Here is a 15,054-nt window from a genome sequence, read left to right on the forward strand (position 1 = left end):
TGGGATGATCAAGGAGGAGTTGTGTGCAATAGTCGACTAGCAGATGAGACAGATTACATGGATTCAAGGTATCGTGTTGTTACTCGGATCTTACTGCACAGGCTTCTATATACAGAAACTCTGGTTTGGCAAACGTGATTTTCAAATTGTTTGCACCATGCTCCAGTTACAGGTCTTTTGTACATAAAAATATCCATGAGACTTCGCAAATTCTGTTGTGAATGTTCAGATGTGGCCAGGCCAGTTGTTTGCAAAGTTAGTACATTAAAAAGAAAAGGCTTTTCTCGTTTTCTTATGTAAAGTGTCATGTAACATTAGGGAGGGCAAATGTGTGCTGGTGTTACTTCTTTATCTGGAAAACTGAGACTCCTTCACCTTTGTAATATATACAAATACAAAAATGGGAGAATGTAAAACAAATATCCAACCCCATCAAAAGCAGTCGCAAAACACATCACTAGTTGCTTCTAAACATTTATTCACTGAACAGGTTTTTTTAAATATATTATTTTGCTTTCTTAATAAATACAGAATTAAACACCAGACAAAAAAAGTAAACAGAAGAACAATATTTACACTTTCCAAAAGGCAACAATGGAAAGTGCCTCTTGTAAGAATTTGGAATAATGTATTGTACAAAAATAGAACTCATCACTGCAAGCACTTACATTAGTGCGTTATAATGGCCTGTTGTGAGTGGAGTCAACTAGGAATGTGAGCAAACCAACTGGAAAGGGTAGGACCATAGTATGCGGGAATGCCCGTCCAAGCGGATTGTCAGAGCGCTCAGTGCCATCACTAGTTGGCAAGCAAGCGCGCGCGCAGTGCGGCACCCTACATTGGATGGCGGCAGACTACAGGCACTCTTGCTTAAGCAACATCAAAATGCTTGCAGCAGTTATGTGCTGTATACTCCTCACGGGGCATTTTGTGTCTGCGGCCTACAAGCTCCCAACATCTAAATGTGGGAGGGAGCACTTTTCCAACCGCCTCAGAAATGTGTGGAATGACATCATGTTTACTCTTCGCTTTCCTACACAGTCGTTTTTTGGCAGGGCATTCAGGGTGCGGCAGGATCCAAACTCCCAGAATGATGCTGCCTGGGGCAATAGCAAAGCATAGTAACATCACATAACATTTTGGAAGTACAGTTCAATATAAATTAAATCATACCCAACACGTGTTTACCCGTTTCAGAAGTACGAAATGTCCTGCATGCAGTGTTGGGGTCAAGTGGCCTTGACAAGAAGCATCTTCATTCTGGCATCACCCAGTTGCCTCAGGTCCCTTTATCCTTATGCAAGAGCTGCGATCAATGAACCCAACAAGCACCTTTGATTTTCCTGTCCTTTGCCTGGCTGTAAAATCTGTGTTTGGCTGCTGAAAAAAACATCCTAGATCTTATATAGAGTTTCCAAATTCAACAAAAGCGTCAATCCGGTTTAATATTACAGCAGCTACAGATGATACGGTTTATTCCCACTCATCCGATCTAAAAAAGGAGTTCTTGATCAAATGTCACAATCCATTCTTGTTGTGCCGCTCCATGTAAAAGTGAAATGGTTGCAGACTCTGGCCTTATCCTGGAAGGGAAAAATAATGGGCTCCTGGTTGATCGCAACATCTTGCTTGGCCCACAAATAACCCAAGTTACATGCATTGGTTTTTTTCATATCTCAATGCATCAGGAAATATTTACTACCTGAAGGAGCCCTTTCTCATTGCGGCAGAATGGAGAAAAGAAATGGGCCAACCATTGCCGGGACATGTTGATCTGGCCTTTTCCATCCATTCTACCTCTTTAAACACCAAAACCAGATTGGTGATTGAGCATATGCGTGCACTTGTAATACAGGTCCTTTTTTCAAATGCTTGCAGTGAATCCAGGGCGATCTCGCTCGTATGCACATGTACACAAAACACTTCTAGAATGGTGGCAACTAGAGTTGCAGTGGTGATCATTACTGCGATACCACTGCCACCACCCCAACCATGCAATTGCATGGATTGCAGTTTCTCATTTGCTTCCACAGAAAAAAGGGGTACAGGCCTTGGAGATCTACTTCGTAGTAAACAGTTCACTGAGACTGCACTCATGCATGTCTCCAGCTTTCTCTATAATGCTCACCATTCGAAACTTTCTTCTTTACTCATCCTTTAGGATCTTTTTGCTGTTTTAGCTGTTTTAGACAGTGCCAACCACTTCTCTCTCCTTCTCACTCTCCAGGATCTTGGGTTTTGCAAATCTGCTCTTGCCTGGATCACCTCCTACCAGGAAGGTTGATCCTTTAAAATCTCTTGGAGCTCACAAAACTCTAACCCCCCTCCATCTCCCTATTGATGTCCCCCAAGGATCATCCTTTGGACCTCTGCTCTTCACCTTCTATACCTCTGCCCTTATCCGTTGGCTTTCACTGTCACCTTTCTGTTGATGACACGCAAATATTTTCTCCTTTCCCTCCCCAGCCATCTCGGAATGGATTTTTAACAGTCTCACTGCAAATTCGTCACTGGATGGCTCTTCGTTGCCCCATGCTGAACTCTTCAAGAAAGGAAGTCATCGTTCTTCCAATATCATTCCCCCCCTCTCCTATCTCCTTCCCAACTGATATTCTTGCTCCCTCGCAAAAGGCTTGTAATCTAGGAGTCCTCCTTAATAGAGACTACCGACAGCAACAATACATCACTCGAATCGATCCCCTTAAAATTTGGAAAATTAATATTTTTTGTTACTGGCCCACCTCTACAAAAACTCTAATCACTGCTCTGATGCTCAGCAAACTTTACTGCTCAAACCTACTCCTTAGCTTTCCTCTCTACTCCTTCCTTCCTCTAGACAAAGTTCTCAACATTGCAACCCACACTCTCTACAACCTACCCAGATCCTCCCCAACGTCTACCTACCGACAGCAAGTTGATTGGCTTTCCATGCAGAATTGTTCTCTTTTCAAGTTCCTTCTCCTAGTCAAAGATATCAATGGTCTTGCTCCTTGGTACTTGTCTGATTGTATGTCAGTTTACTCACCATCTCGTTCCTTCCGATCCTACTTTCCACTCAACTTCACTGTCCATTATCCTCCTTGTGCCTCCTCTTGCTTCCGCTCTTTCTCCCTACTCGCCCCGCTCCACTGAAACACACTGCCCATAACAATCAAAGCCAATCCCTTTGTGGCAATACCTGTTCAAATAAACACCACACTCTGTGCAGTTGCAGAAATGCAGCACAAATCTGCATGCACAGTCACAGTGTGTTGCGTTAACACCACATTTCCATAGTGTGTTTGCATTCATGTGGGGCCGCGGCTTGCACACATTGTGGACTGCGAAGATGTGGGCACAAAAATAGCTAAAGCAATGTTCCTCTTTTCTTTCTGCATGTGCACACTCTGGAAAAAGGCTGAATCTTTCCAGTGGTGCTGCTTCTAAACTTATAAGAGTGCCCGGCCATTCCTAGGGCATATGTTTAAGGAGTACCACTACTAACCTTCCAGGAACCAAAGTACGCGGGTGCTCTGGAAAAAGCAATCTGTGCTAAATGTTCCTACACGTTCAATGGAACTTCCCTAAAATCTGGTACTGGCACAGCCCCCGGGGAAATTCAAAAGTTGGCTCCCCTGCAGAAACCTACACCCCAAGAACAAGTATCTGTTGGCAGCTCCCAATTTTTGAAATCTCAGAGGTTGGACTTTTCACATCCAGCATGCAGTCTGCAACTTCTACCCAATTTAATTCTGACTCATACAGATCCAGTTTCCCTGAAGGAAAACACAAAAAAATCCACCCATTCTTATTCCGCACTGCGCTGCTAAATCCAGTTTCTTTGCAGCTAGCCCTAAAATGCCACTTCTGTGTTAAATAGGTTTTGTATGAATATATTGTAACAAGATCAGAGCACAACTCTGGTAATCAAGCACAGCACGGCTAATGCCACAAAAGACACACATCTGCCTTGCACCAAGGTATTCCCTGCTGTAGGAAGTGGGCTGCTGGATTGATGTGGTGGGTTTCTAGAACTTTCACGATTCAAGTCAGGGATTATCAGGTAACTTCTCTGGCTCTGAGTCACGACGCGACAAGTCAACAGCATTAGGGGCAGATGCGCGCGAGGCAAGTGCCAAACATGAAAACATAACACAACATGAAACACCATTACATTAATATCCATGCAGCTGGCATAAACACACTGATCTCTCAATTGTACTTTTGTGAATAGTAAGTGACTGTTTAGACAGGCAAACTCGCACGTCAACCACTGACGCACCAAAAAACTACACACGTAAACAGCTATGGCAGGTCACATGTGGTGCATCTCCCAGGTGCCCGCCATTTTACAACACAATCAAAAGTCATCAGGGCACTGAGGAATTTTCTCATTAACAAGCCTTAACTTGCAGGCCAGAACGATTTAAAGGTAAATTGACGCACATTGCGGATCACAAATCGTGACAGACTCCAACATTCTACTGAAGTAAAGTTGGCAGAGTGGATTTGATGTGATTCTCAAGCTTCAGCTTATTAAGCTTAACGCTCAACTCGCAAAGGGGCAGTTAGGCCTTTCTTTGGCAGAAAACTCACAGTGCAACTTTGAGAAGTGGCGAGCTAGATAGTGTAGCCGACATCCGTCTACTAGGGTTAGACTGTGGCATAAAATTGGCTTGGGCACCAATGAAAAAATGCCCCACACTCACGATTGTCAATTTGTTCCTTTTGTGACAGACTGTTTTGGTAATACCCGAGGGGGAGATTTGGGTAAAATGTGTTGCAAATTGTGCCTTTTAAGGAATTTTTTTTCAGTAACATTGGTAAACTAGTTGTACAATCCAGTAAATCATCAAACCGACCCACTTTGGCTCAAGAAAACTGGCCTACACATGCATGTTGGGCCTTCACTTCGGGCATTGCTGGATAGGCCAGTCCGAGCCAGCAACCTATGATACATTTCTGGGGAAAGGGGAGGTTCAGGCTTCATTCAAGATCAATAATATGAATGGTGTGGGGAGTGTGTGCACCAATGAACACTATTGTGTGGCATTACTCGTTGTCAGTGAGGGGCGGAGGTGGGGCTTTGTGGCTCAGGCTTCCCCTAATTCAACAGCAAAATAAAATTACACAGTTGTATTGCAAAGAATAGCTCAGTGGGTTGTTGAAGTGGCTGGCAAAATCTGTGTGAAAACAGCAAGTCACTAGTTTAAATCGTGGTGATGCGGACTAAGTCTTTCATCCAGGAGCAATAAGTCAATTGTTAGTGAGTTGAGAAATAAACGCTAATTACAAAAGTTGAAATTCTCAGTAGTGGAATTTAGGGTCTAGATGGAATGTTGAGTAATTTTCTTTCGATTTTTCATTTGTTTAAAAAAAAAGCAAACCTTTTAGCTTTTCGTAACATAGAAAAAGGAGTTACAGCGATACAGAATTATCCAAAAGAAAGAAAAGAAGCAGAAGTGGCAGGAGAGTAAACGACATTTCCATCTTTAATTACTGTTTCCCATCATTTCACCAGGGGAACTCCCTGTTATCCAAGACAGGCCTATCCCGAACCTTCGGACACAGGCTCAAGATCCCTGGGCCTTAAATAGTTGTAAGTTCCTTGTTCCTCTCTGCCCACAGCTTGAACACTTCTTTTAGGTATGCTAATAATGCCAAGGTTATGGACACTTGTACACTCGACATTAACCTTGACAACCGATCTTTAGCCGTAATGTTTCATCACAGTGCTCATTGCCACATACGTGAAATGAAGAAGGGAGCAAAGTTCCATGTACAGTAAGTGGTGAATCAAAGAGAAAGGATTAAAGTTCATGAGATGTGTAGCCTCAATGTGAATCTTCACAGAATATCATAATGTGCATGAAGGGCACCCAGAGACAGGACACTGAGCGAGGTAGGAACTAGACAGGGGGAGCAATGACAAGGGATGCCATTTCATTTCCAAGGAGACATAGTGACATATGAGAGACTAAACCCAGATGTATTCCTGTGCCCAGAGTGCCAGCCATTGGCTGACAAACTGCTACGAGAGCGACAGTCACGAACATGCGTGGCATGCCAAGAAACCTCACAGGAGACCACCAGAGACTATTCGATGACGTTTTCTGCAAGATTCGAAGCGAGGAGACCTCTTGCCCGTTTTGGCAAAGCCTCCTTGAACAAAACATAAATGTGAAATACTTGTGCATCTTTCCAGGAAACTACTAACAGCTTGTTCTGGGGTCACCATGCCTGTGGCATGGGAAAGGGACCTGAGGAAGCATGCGCAGTGACCACTTTTTAGTAGCAAGGCTGCGTCCTAGCTATGGGTGCCTATGGCCGTGCAAGAAAGACAAACACGTTACCGGCGTTCGGGGATCCAGGCTGAGAAAACTCTTTGTTTTGCGGCACGCTCACGAAATCAATGGTGGCAGGTAACCGAATATGCTGCTTAACAGAATGTCTGTGTTCTGGGTGGCGGACATGCAGGAAACCAAGATAAAGGTCAGGATACAAATGCATCCTGGACGTGTGCTCTGTGTACCGGCACTCTACTATCCGGAACAATCTACATTTTGCTATCTGACATATTATCCTCGAAATGGTACAATTAACGGCTATGAGAAGTAAAATCAAAAGAGCAATCCGGATAGTAAAATGTCAATTAACAAAGCTTGAACTGTAGTTCAGAAAGCAGAGTCCGCAAAGGATCAGTAGCCAGCAGATGGCTAACTTTAAAATACTCCCACAACCAAGGAGCGGCTACCTTAGGTGAAGCTGGGCTGGAGCAAACCTGTTCTGGGCGAATGTCTGACCGAAGTTTGTGTCATTCCCGGACAAAGTAAGCAGGGAAACTTGCTCAGAGAAAGCAGATGTTCATGCAGCCGGCCTTTGGTATGGCTATCTTGCACAGCAGAAGGCCTTTCGTTGAACAGTGTGCATTTGCTGGGTAGATCCATCTGGCAAAGGATCATGGGAATGGTTTCTCTGTTAGGTATTTTCTCATAAGATCCAAATACTTAACATTGTCTAAAGCCCAGAGTCCTGACATTGTTCAATTTGAGGCTCACTGGCCATTAGGATTTTAATGAGTGTTCTCAGCAGGTGTGAATAAGACCTTGGTAAAAATGACAATGTTCTTGTAAAGATAATGTGGAAAAACCTTGTTGTTTTAGTAGACGTGCCTTATTGCTGAAAAATACTGTAGTGTGAGTAGACTTACCTAACGCAGTGTGATCCTCCGACGAGACGTAAATACCATGACATTTGTGATCCAGGTTGGTCACTCCTGGAAATCTGGCTATCATCACTTGACACAGACATTTTGTCACCTCGATGACTAGATTAAATAACGTATGGTGCAATGCATATGCTTTAACAGCAGACAGATCACATGACTACAGACCCTACCAGGGAAAGTTTGAAAGACCCCCTTCTTCACTGCGAAAGAGAGTCGCTTTTCTTATTTAACGGCTAAAAGCAAACGAAGGAGGTGCATGATGGTCCAAAACTAAGTGTGCCGATTGCAAGAAGGGTTTGAATATTCCGAACTAAGTGCACGGGGATAGAAGTGGATCTTCAGCAAGTCCACAGAATCCATTCTCATCAGAGTCTGGAGGTTCAAGGACCAGAATGGATGTGGCGAGCTAACAGATCCTGGAAGCTGCTGGAGAAGCACCTGAATTGCTGCCAATCTTTGTAAATAATATTTGGAATTGAGTGAAAGACAACGTCATACATTCAAATCCTATTCCTGTATCTCTTTTGCCATTCCCTTATTCCTGCCTATCTCCGGAGCAAATCGTTTACGTTTGGTGTTGACGTTTGTGGCAGTGGGCCATATTGGAGCCACTAGCAACGTATCTACCTAGAGCATTTATGAGTTTTCACTTGTGTAGAGCACAGCTTTCTACATTTCCAGTCCGAAACAGTGTCTCAATTCACATACATAGACTCTCATGATCAGTCAGCGAGGCGTTCCTTGCCTGATATGGTAGTAACATTTAGAGTCTCCAAGAGTGCCGTTCCAGATAGATGGCACGGAAGTCTGCTGAGGAAAGATGGCATATGCAGATCATGCTCCAATCACACAGAGGGTTCGGCTTGATATTGATCCTTGTGGCCGCAGTAGTTAATTGCAGCCTCCGTTGTCTTTGGGTGGTGGTAATCTCAAGGTCCATAATTTTGTATTACACCAAAGAATACGTTGTTTACCGAGGCAGAGCTGAGAGGCGAAGAGTCCAGTCTCCTGTGCATCTGTGGTACTAAAAATGTAATGTGATCATCCTGCTTCAGCCCGTGCCCCCAATCACTTCCTCTCTAGAAACTGAGCGACCCTGGCCGGATGGCTGTGGCCCTGCCGGGACGATGAACGAGCATGCTAAAGGTGGTATCAATCCCTATTTTGGGAAGTTGCAAGTGAAAGGATTGTTAAAGGAAAACATGTCATTGTCAATCCCAGCTGGTGTATTTTTTAGACACGGAAAACAATATTTTAATTTTGTAAACTTTTTTTTGTAATGTAAACGCTCTTTATAGCTAGCAGTTCATGCACACAAGCATTTTCATCATGTAGGGTCCTCTTCGTGGATGGTGCTGCTCAAGCGCTGGTGTCAACACATCACCTGCGCAGTGCAGGTGACGTAGGGGGAAAGACGCACGCATACCTGGCAGTCGCTATTTTTATTTTTTGGGTGTATTGACCTAATTTTGGAGAGAAGAATAGGCAAATACACAACATATATATGGAGTCCTGACCGCACATATTAAGTGCAGTTTCAGAGGGGGTAGCAGTGGGTGGGATCTGGTTAAGGGAGAATGTAAGTAATGTAAACGGATCTTATATTGTCTTGCCATTTTTGTTGACTTTGCTGTCTGTAAAGTCTACACATTGCTTCAGAAGATTAGATATTCTTGCATCTGTGCATTTTCTTCTTTATGCATGTCTACCTCTGTCTTTACATGCTTAACAGGTGGCAAGCTCGCGCAGCCCTCGCTCTTTTAATTTATTTAATTTTTTCTGTCTATTTTGCCATTTTTTTTTAGATCTCTTTGGCCTGTTCCCTGAAAAATGGCAAGACCAACATAAAAAAAAAACAAAAAAAAAACAATGGGTGCTGAGTGTTTTCATCAAACGCAGTTACTTCAGCTAACTTTTCCTTGACTCTTGTTGGTTGTATGAATTTTTTTCAATTTTTTAACATGCCTCCACACCTTTGCATCGGTATGGCATAGACAAGTTACCTGTGGGACACCAGTTGTGGCCTCCAAATAACATGGTTTTTACTTTTTGCCTGAAACTCTAATGATCGAATTGTCCAGAAAACAGTGTATGCGACCACACTCACTGTACAAGAAGACAGCTTCTTAGGCTACTCCTGTGGTAAATTCCTCTTGTGCTGCATTCCAAATTTCTTAATGATGGCAAATGTGCAGAGCGTCAGGATGTGTATGTGACCACGTCAGCTGGAGACCTGGTTGCCACAAAATGAGCGGCTACGCCAGGGCCTGTTTTCTTATTCAGGATGTACTATGTACCTCACGTGTCAACAGTGAAATCAGGATAATCAGCCATGAGCTGTCCCAGCATGTATTACTAAGGGGAGCGAGCCGTACCTCGTACAGGGCATATCTTGCACTGTGAAACAAAAAACACGCTGTAGCGTAAGGTGATACACTGTAACCAAAAAAGTGATGGTGGCAGGTTTGGAATAAATCTGAACCACTGGCACTGCTTTGGGCAACCTTCCACACCACAGTTTTTTAGCCCATCTGCACCATTGCAAAAGGGGTCTACCCATATGCAAATCAGTAAGGTAAAACCACCAATGGGCAGCCCAGCCCCTGCATGAGGTGATGAATACATTATTCAAAACCAGGAATGGAACTCTAGGTAAGGTCTCATTTAAGTGTAGAGAACATCCAAAGCAAGATTCAATCACACACGTGACAGACTACTTTGCCTGCTCACATGCCTGTTTTCTGGGATAGTCTTTACGCACTGGATTTACGAAGCAGCATCAATTCCGAGACAGAAAAGGAAAGGGCGATTTACCATTCCAGGAAAGGAATGACAGATTTTGGATTAATAAAATATCAACCAAGCAAACCTGGGATAAAATCAAAGCAACTGCTTACACATGTTTCACCCTCCCTAGGGAGATGGAGCTACTGGCCTGGGCAGGAGCAGAGCATAGTGTGCCCATTCTTTACAACGCTACATATGTATATTGCAGCAAAATCATGAAACAATATTTACAAACATTTTCATGAGAAGATTATACTCTTAAAAATCCAAAAACGTTACAGTAGCCTTATAACGTCTAAGGTACTTTACAGACCTATCAGTGGTCTTGAGTATTTTCTACTCTCATGGTCCCATATGGCCCTACATAATCTTAGCCTGTTTTTAGAAGACCCTATATAATGTTCCACATGCCAACACGGACCTTCTAAGCATGATCACTATTCTTGAATGACTTTGTTTAGCCTATGCTGCCAATAAGGGGTTTCCAGGAGTTTAGCTGGTCTAATGTAAGAGAACAAGCCTGCTTCAAGGGCAGGGCAATGGTGAATGCTCTCCAAAAGACTAGTCAGACATCCCACAGCACACATCCTTGTTTGAGGAGTTCTTGACCAGTCCTTTGGAAACCTTGCAACATTTCTTGGGACCAGTGAAGTTACCAGCACGGTGAAGTTACCAGCACATTTTCTTAGCAAAAATACCTAGCGTAATAAACCTCCGCCATTTTCAACGAGTGGGCAGTTGAGTGTTAAAAAGGGGCAATGTTTGCTGCAGAGGTTGAAATGGCTGCCTAAGGGAGCACAATCAGTTATTCATAATATCAGGGTTTATGTCCTACTTTATGCCAGATTCGTACCGTTTCTAAGCAATGCAATAACAACTGAAGGATGAAGGGCTGAGCTGGCCTCCTCAGAATTGGAACTTGCAAAGCATAGGCTTGCCCCACGTCACAGGCACGCACTTAAACCATGAGCTATACCCCTGGAGATCAGTGTCCATTAAGGGTGTGCGGTCCAAGGATGATTAAAATCAGTCTGTGGCATTCTGAGGGATGTTAATAACTTAAGGCAGGATTGTGGTTAGAGGAGGCCAACGTCGCTTCTTTTATCAGTTGGAGAAGGTTGAAGTTGGTGAGGAGGCTGTTCTGCGTCTCCGATTAGAGCAAGTAAATGCCTGGCTGATAAATTCCCTGGACGTGGCTGTCTTTAATCAGATATATGTTTTGCTTTTCTAAGATTTTGAGGAATTAGGACAATTGAGATGGCAGCTTTAGCAGTTTGGGGGTTTTAGGTGGTTTATTTTAGGAGTCTGATTTGAGACATTTATAGATGTATGGGGACATTGCGAAGAGGAAAGCATTAATACAAATCATTGGACGGCTTCTGGTGTATAAGAAAATAAAAATGGGTTATGTCACTTGCTTTGAAGTCATTGGGAGGGTCAAAGGGCATGTGATGCCACTGCCACTATAACAATGATTTTGATGAAATTAAGCTGTGGATGAGGAATTTCGTGGTTGATCACAATTCTTTTCGCAGTTGAACGGGTGAGTAAGGGTTGGTGCACCAGGATTTTATGCTCACTTTGTGGGTTATACCATGAGCTTTTCACTGGTAATATTAGTCATAACAAACAGTGTGTTGGCTTTTCCTGACCTGAGAGAGGACCTTCAAAAACATGAATTAGAATTAACAAACAGTACATTAAAACAATAAGTGAGCCATCAAGCCTTTTTAGGTAGCTGTCCCTCTGTAAAGTGCAGGTGAACTGGACCAAAATTAGCAATTTTCTTTAAACTGTTTGCAGCACAAGAGACACTATTAGGATGGAATGGCAAAAACACAGCAAGCAGCAGCTGATGTTTCACCCAAGCAATGCCATGATGGTCCCCGAACGTTACCTTTGGCAAACTAACCTAGCAATCGGACATAGTTACCATACAAATGTTTGTCCATCACCCTCTGACAGAGAGGTGGGAGGGCACATCGGTAGGCATGGGGACGAGAGAAAAGAAGGCATCTTAAAAGATGCTTTGGGCGCTGTCTTATGCACTAGATATATCATTTAAAGCCAAGACTGGTGACCATGTAACCGCACTGTAGACCATTGTACAACCTGGAGGGCCAAGGAAATAGAAAAGGTGTGCGTAACAATACAAATTCAACAGATACTCTTGAAATGACTAACAAGCAAACAAGTGTGAATGCAAGTAAGACCCACAGAATCAACAGAACGACAGACGGTTTGAAATATCAGCCAGCTCTATGCACCAAACACTTACGCACAATGAAGCTTGGGTAGGTCTTTCCTAGACTATGCACCAGGAGCTGTTGCTTCTGGTAGATTTATTCAGCATATACCAGGTATGTCACTATCTGCTTGGAAAGCATAGACCGTGAATAAGATCCATGATGTTTCCAGTCACTTAGAACCATGTGACTTTGCAAGATCTACTAGGCGGCTAATCAATAGCATCTCGGTTACACTTCCAGTAGACATTAGTTCCCCTAGACCTTCACGCAGTGCAAGTGGCCAAATACTGAAACCACATGACAACATGATTTGGATTAGTCCACAAATAAATTACATGAAATGGCCTCTCTTTGTTTTTATAAATATCAGCTGCAAAGATATGCTTTGCATTACAATACATAGCCCAATTTTGTATTGTGCCAGGGCATCGTTAACCACTCCACACCAAGTAAAACCCCACACAACCTGCACAGATCGTATGTCATGTGCCCTCAGTTGTGGGTAGAAGATGTTAGTTCATCTGAACAGAAGACGATCATCTCCTTGGGACTAGCTCAAGAGTTTTCAAGTAAATTGTTGGTGTAGCTACCTTTCCAAAGAGACATTACAATGACCCTGCTGAGTAGCAGTTGTGCATTCATCGGGTAGCCAAGAGATATCCTTTCCGAGAGTAATTTTGCCAAATGCGTGTTACAATCCTTCATTTTCCACCGATAATTAATCAGAAATGTTGAGACCGATTTTGACTCTGAATAGTTTTGCTAACGGAAAAGAGAGCGATATGTTTTTTGTGTCTTACAACAGTTTCAATTAAGGGACCTTGTGCCAGATAAATATCTACATAACAAATGCTGTGTGCAGTGTCCCGTTGAAGTTGTTTGCCCATGTCATATCATATCATATCATATGATATCATGAGGGTGCGCGACAGCAGGGTAGCAGTTGTGCATTCATCGGGTAGCCAAGAGATATCCTTTCCGAGAGTAATTTTGCCAAATGCGTGTTACAATCCTTCATTTTCCACCGATAATTAATCAGAAATGTTGAGACCGATTTTGACTCTGAATAGTTTTGCTAGCGGAAAAGAGAGCGATATGTTTTTTGTGTCTTACAACAGTTTCAATTAAGGGACCTTGTGCCAGATAAATATCTACATAACAAATGCTGTGTGCAGTGTCCCGTTGAAGTTGTTTGCCCATGTCATATCATATCATATCATATGATATCATGAGGGTGCGCGACAAACAAAAAGAAACTGTGCTCTGATGATTCCAGATAGGAAAATATTATCTGGTTTAGGTGAACAAAAGTAATTGTTGGAGTGTCATCGTTCTCTAAAGAGAATTAAAATTCACCAGCAATTTAACCCGTATCGGCCACCATTTTCTCTCTCAGCGATGCCAGTGCACAGGGCCTTTGGAGAACATGATTACACAGTGGATTATTTCTTCTCCCCTTCCCTGCGATCATCTCTTAGTGATCTGGTCCTCCTCGGGTGTTCCCGCCATCCACATGCCGTCCTGCACCTGAGGTTGGACCTGCTGCACGGTCTCCTCCAGGCTGCTGCTGGGGAACACCACATACCGGGCAGTGACATTGTGCGTTTTGGGTTCTCTCAGGTTTTCTTTACTGTGCCATATTCCGTAGCAAAAGTAAACTAGGAGACCTAAAGAAGGCAGAAAAAGTAAAACTAGTTAAAAGTCACTTTCAATGTATTTGACATGTATTTCCTTACAAGAGAACATACAATGAAAAAATAATTTACAAAGGAATATAAAAAAAATTTACAAGTAAGGTTTTAACAAATCGACTTACTAGTCATTACACAGCATTTCCAGACATGTTAATGAAACATGCTAAATGACCACCCATGATGCATTTTCATGGATGTCAACAAATCCAGACAATAATTCCGAATAGAATATCAATCATGACAAATTGCACAGAGAAGCTCAAAGACATCTACTGCATGCCTAAATAATGTCCACCTCTCCATCTGTGACAAAACAAATGATATATATATATATATATATATATATATATATATATATATATATATATATATATATATATATATATCAAGCAGGGGCACACTGCAATCCAATGCTTCACTGAACAACCCAGCATGATGGCAAATTTTGCATCCTGTACCCCAAATCTTGAAAGTTCTGGCATGAGTGGGAGAGTTCCCATTGTATAATATCTTGGGCAAGGGAACTTAAAATGGGCATTGCATACAGGATACTTAATTTCGGATAAAAGGGCTTCTTCAGGGCGACGGGAAGATGGTTAAGGGGGGAAATAGGTTATGTAAGGTTAAATGCTTTTTGAAATAATTTGAAACCAAAGGATAAGCTATACATTAGAAAAGCGCAAACACCTCCTAGAGGCTAATGTGACTCCGCATAAAAGGAATAAATAGATTGGCCATGAGCAAGACAATGCCTAGTCCTCCGGTCCATTTGAATTTTACGCATTTATGCTGCACTCTGTCCACTCTAAGCTCTGTCACTTCTCAAAGCTGGCTGGACAATTCCAGAATTTACCGCCAAGGGCACAGTAACGCTTGACAGACAATCAAGGCTCATAGTTACATTTATGCAACCACTCACTGACACATTTCAGCACTTCTTTAAAGTCCATTCTTTAAAAGTCCACCAGTGGTTTGATGAGTGGGCACTGATCCTTCCATTAAGGCCTTTAAAGTAACTGAATTAATAGAGAAGGCCCTTCCTCCTGTGTGTCTTATCCAAAATGGTGGAGTGACATCGATTGGCATCTGTAAAACTACAAAGCTTAGTCAACAAGAC

The 15,054-nt window shown here is 42.7% G+C and overlaps 1 protein-coding gene across 2 annotated transcripts in view; it reads right to left on the bottom strand.

Annotated features, from left to right (window-relative positions):
- Positions 1-458: 458 nt before the first annotated feature.
- SLC7A4 (solute carrier family 7 member 4) overlaps positions 459-15,054 on the bottom strand; it is a 236,396-nt gene continuing 221,800 nt past the window's right edge. For both annotated transcript variants that reach the window (XM_069619120.1, XM_069619121.1), the window contains one exon: positions 459-13,910. In XM_069619120.1, coding sequence (XP_069475221.1) covers positions 13,711-13,910 — 200 coding nt within the window. In that variant the 3' untranslated portion in view covers positions 459-13,710. The remainder of the gene's footprint in view (positions 13,911-15,054) is intronic.

Source organism: Ambystoma mexicanum, chromosome 10 (genome assembly GCF_040938575.1).
Source record: "Ambystoma mexicanum isolate Mex_15411 chromosome 10, UKY_AmexF1_1, whole genome shotgun sequence".
NCBI lineage: Eukaryota > Metazoa > Chordata > Amphibia > Caudata > Ambystomatidae > Ambystoma > Ambystoma mexicanum.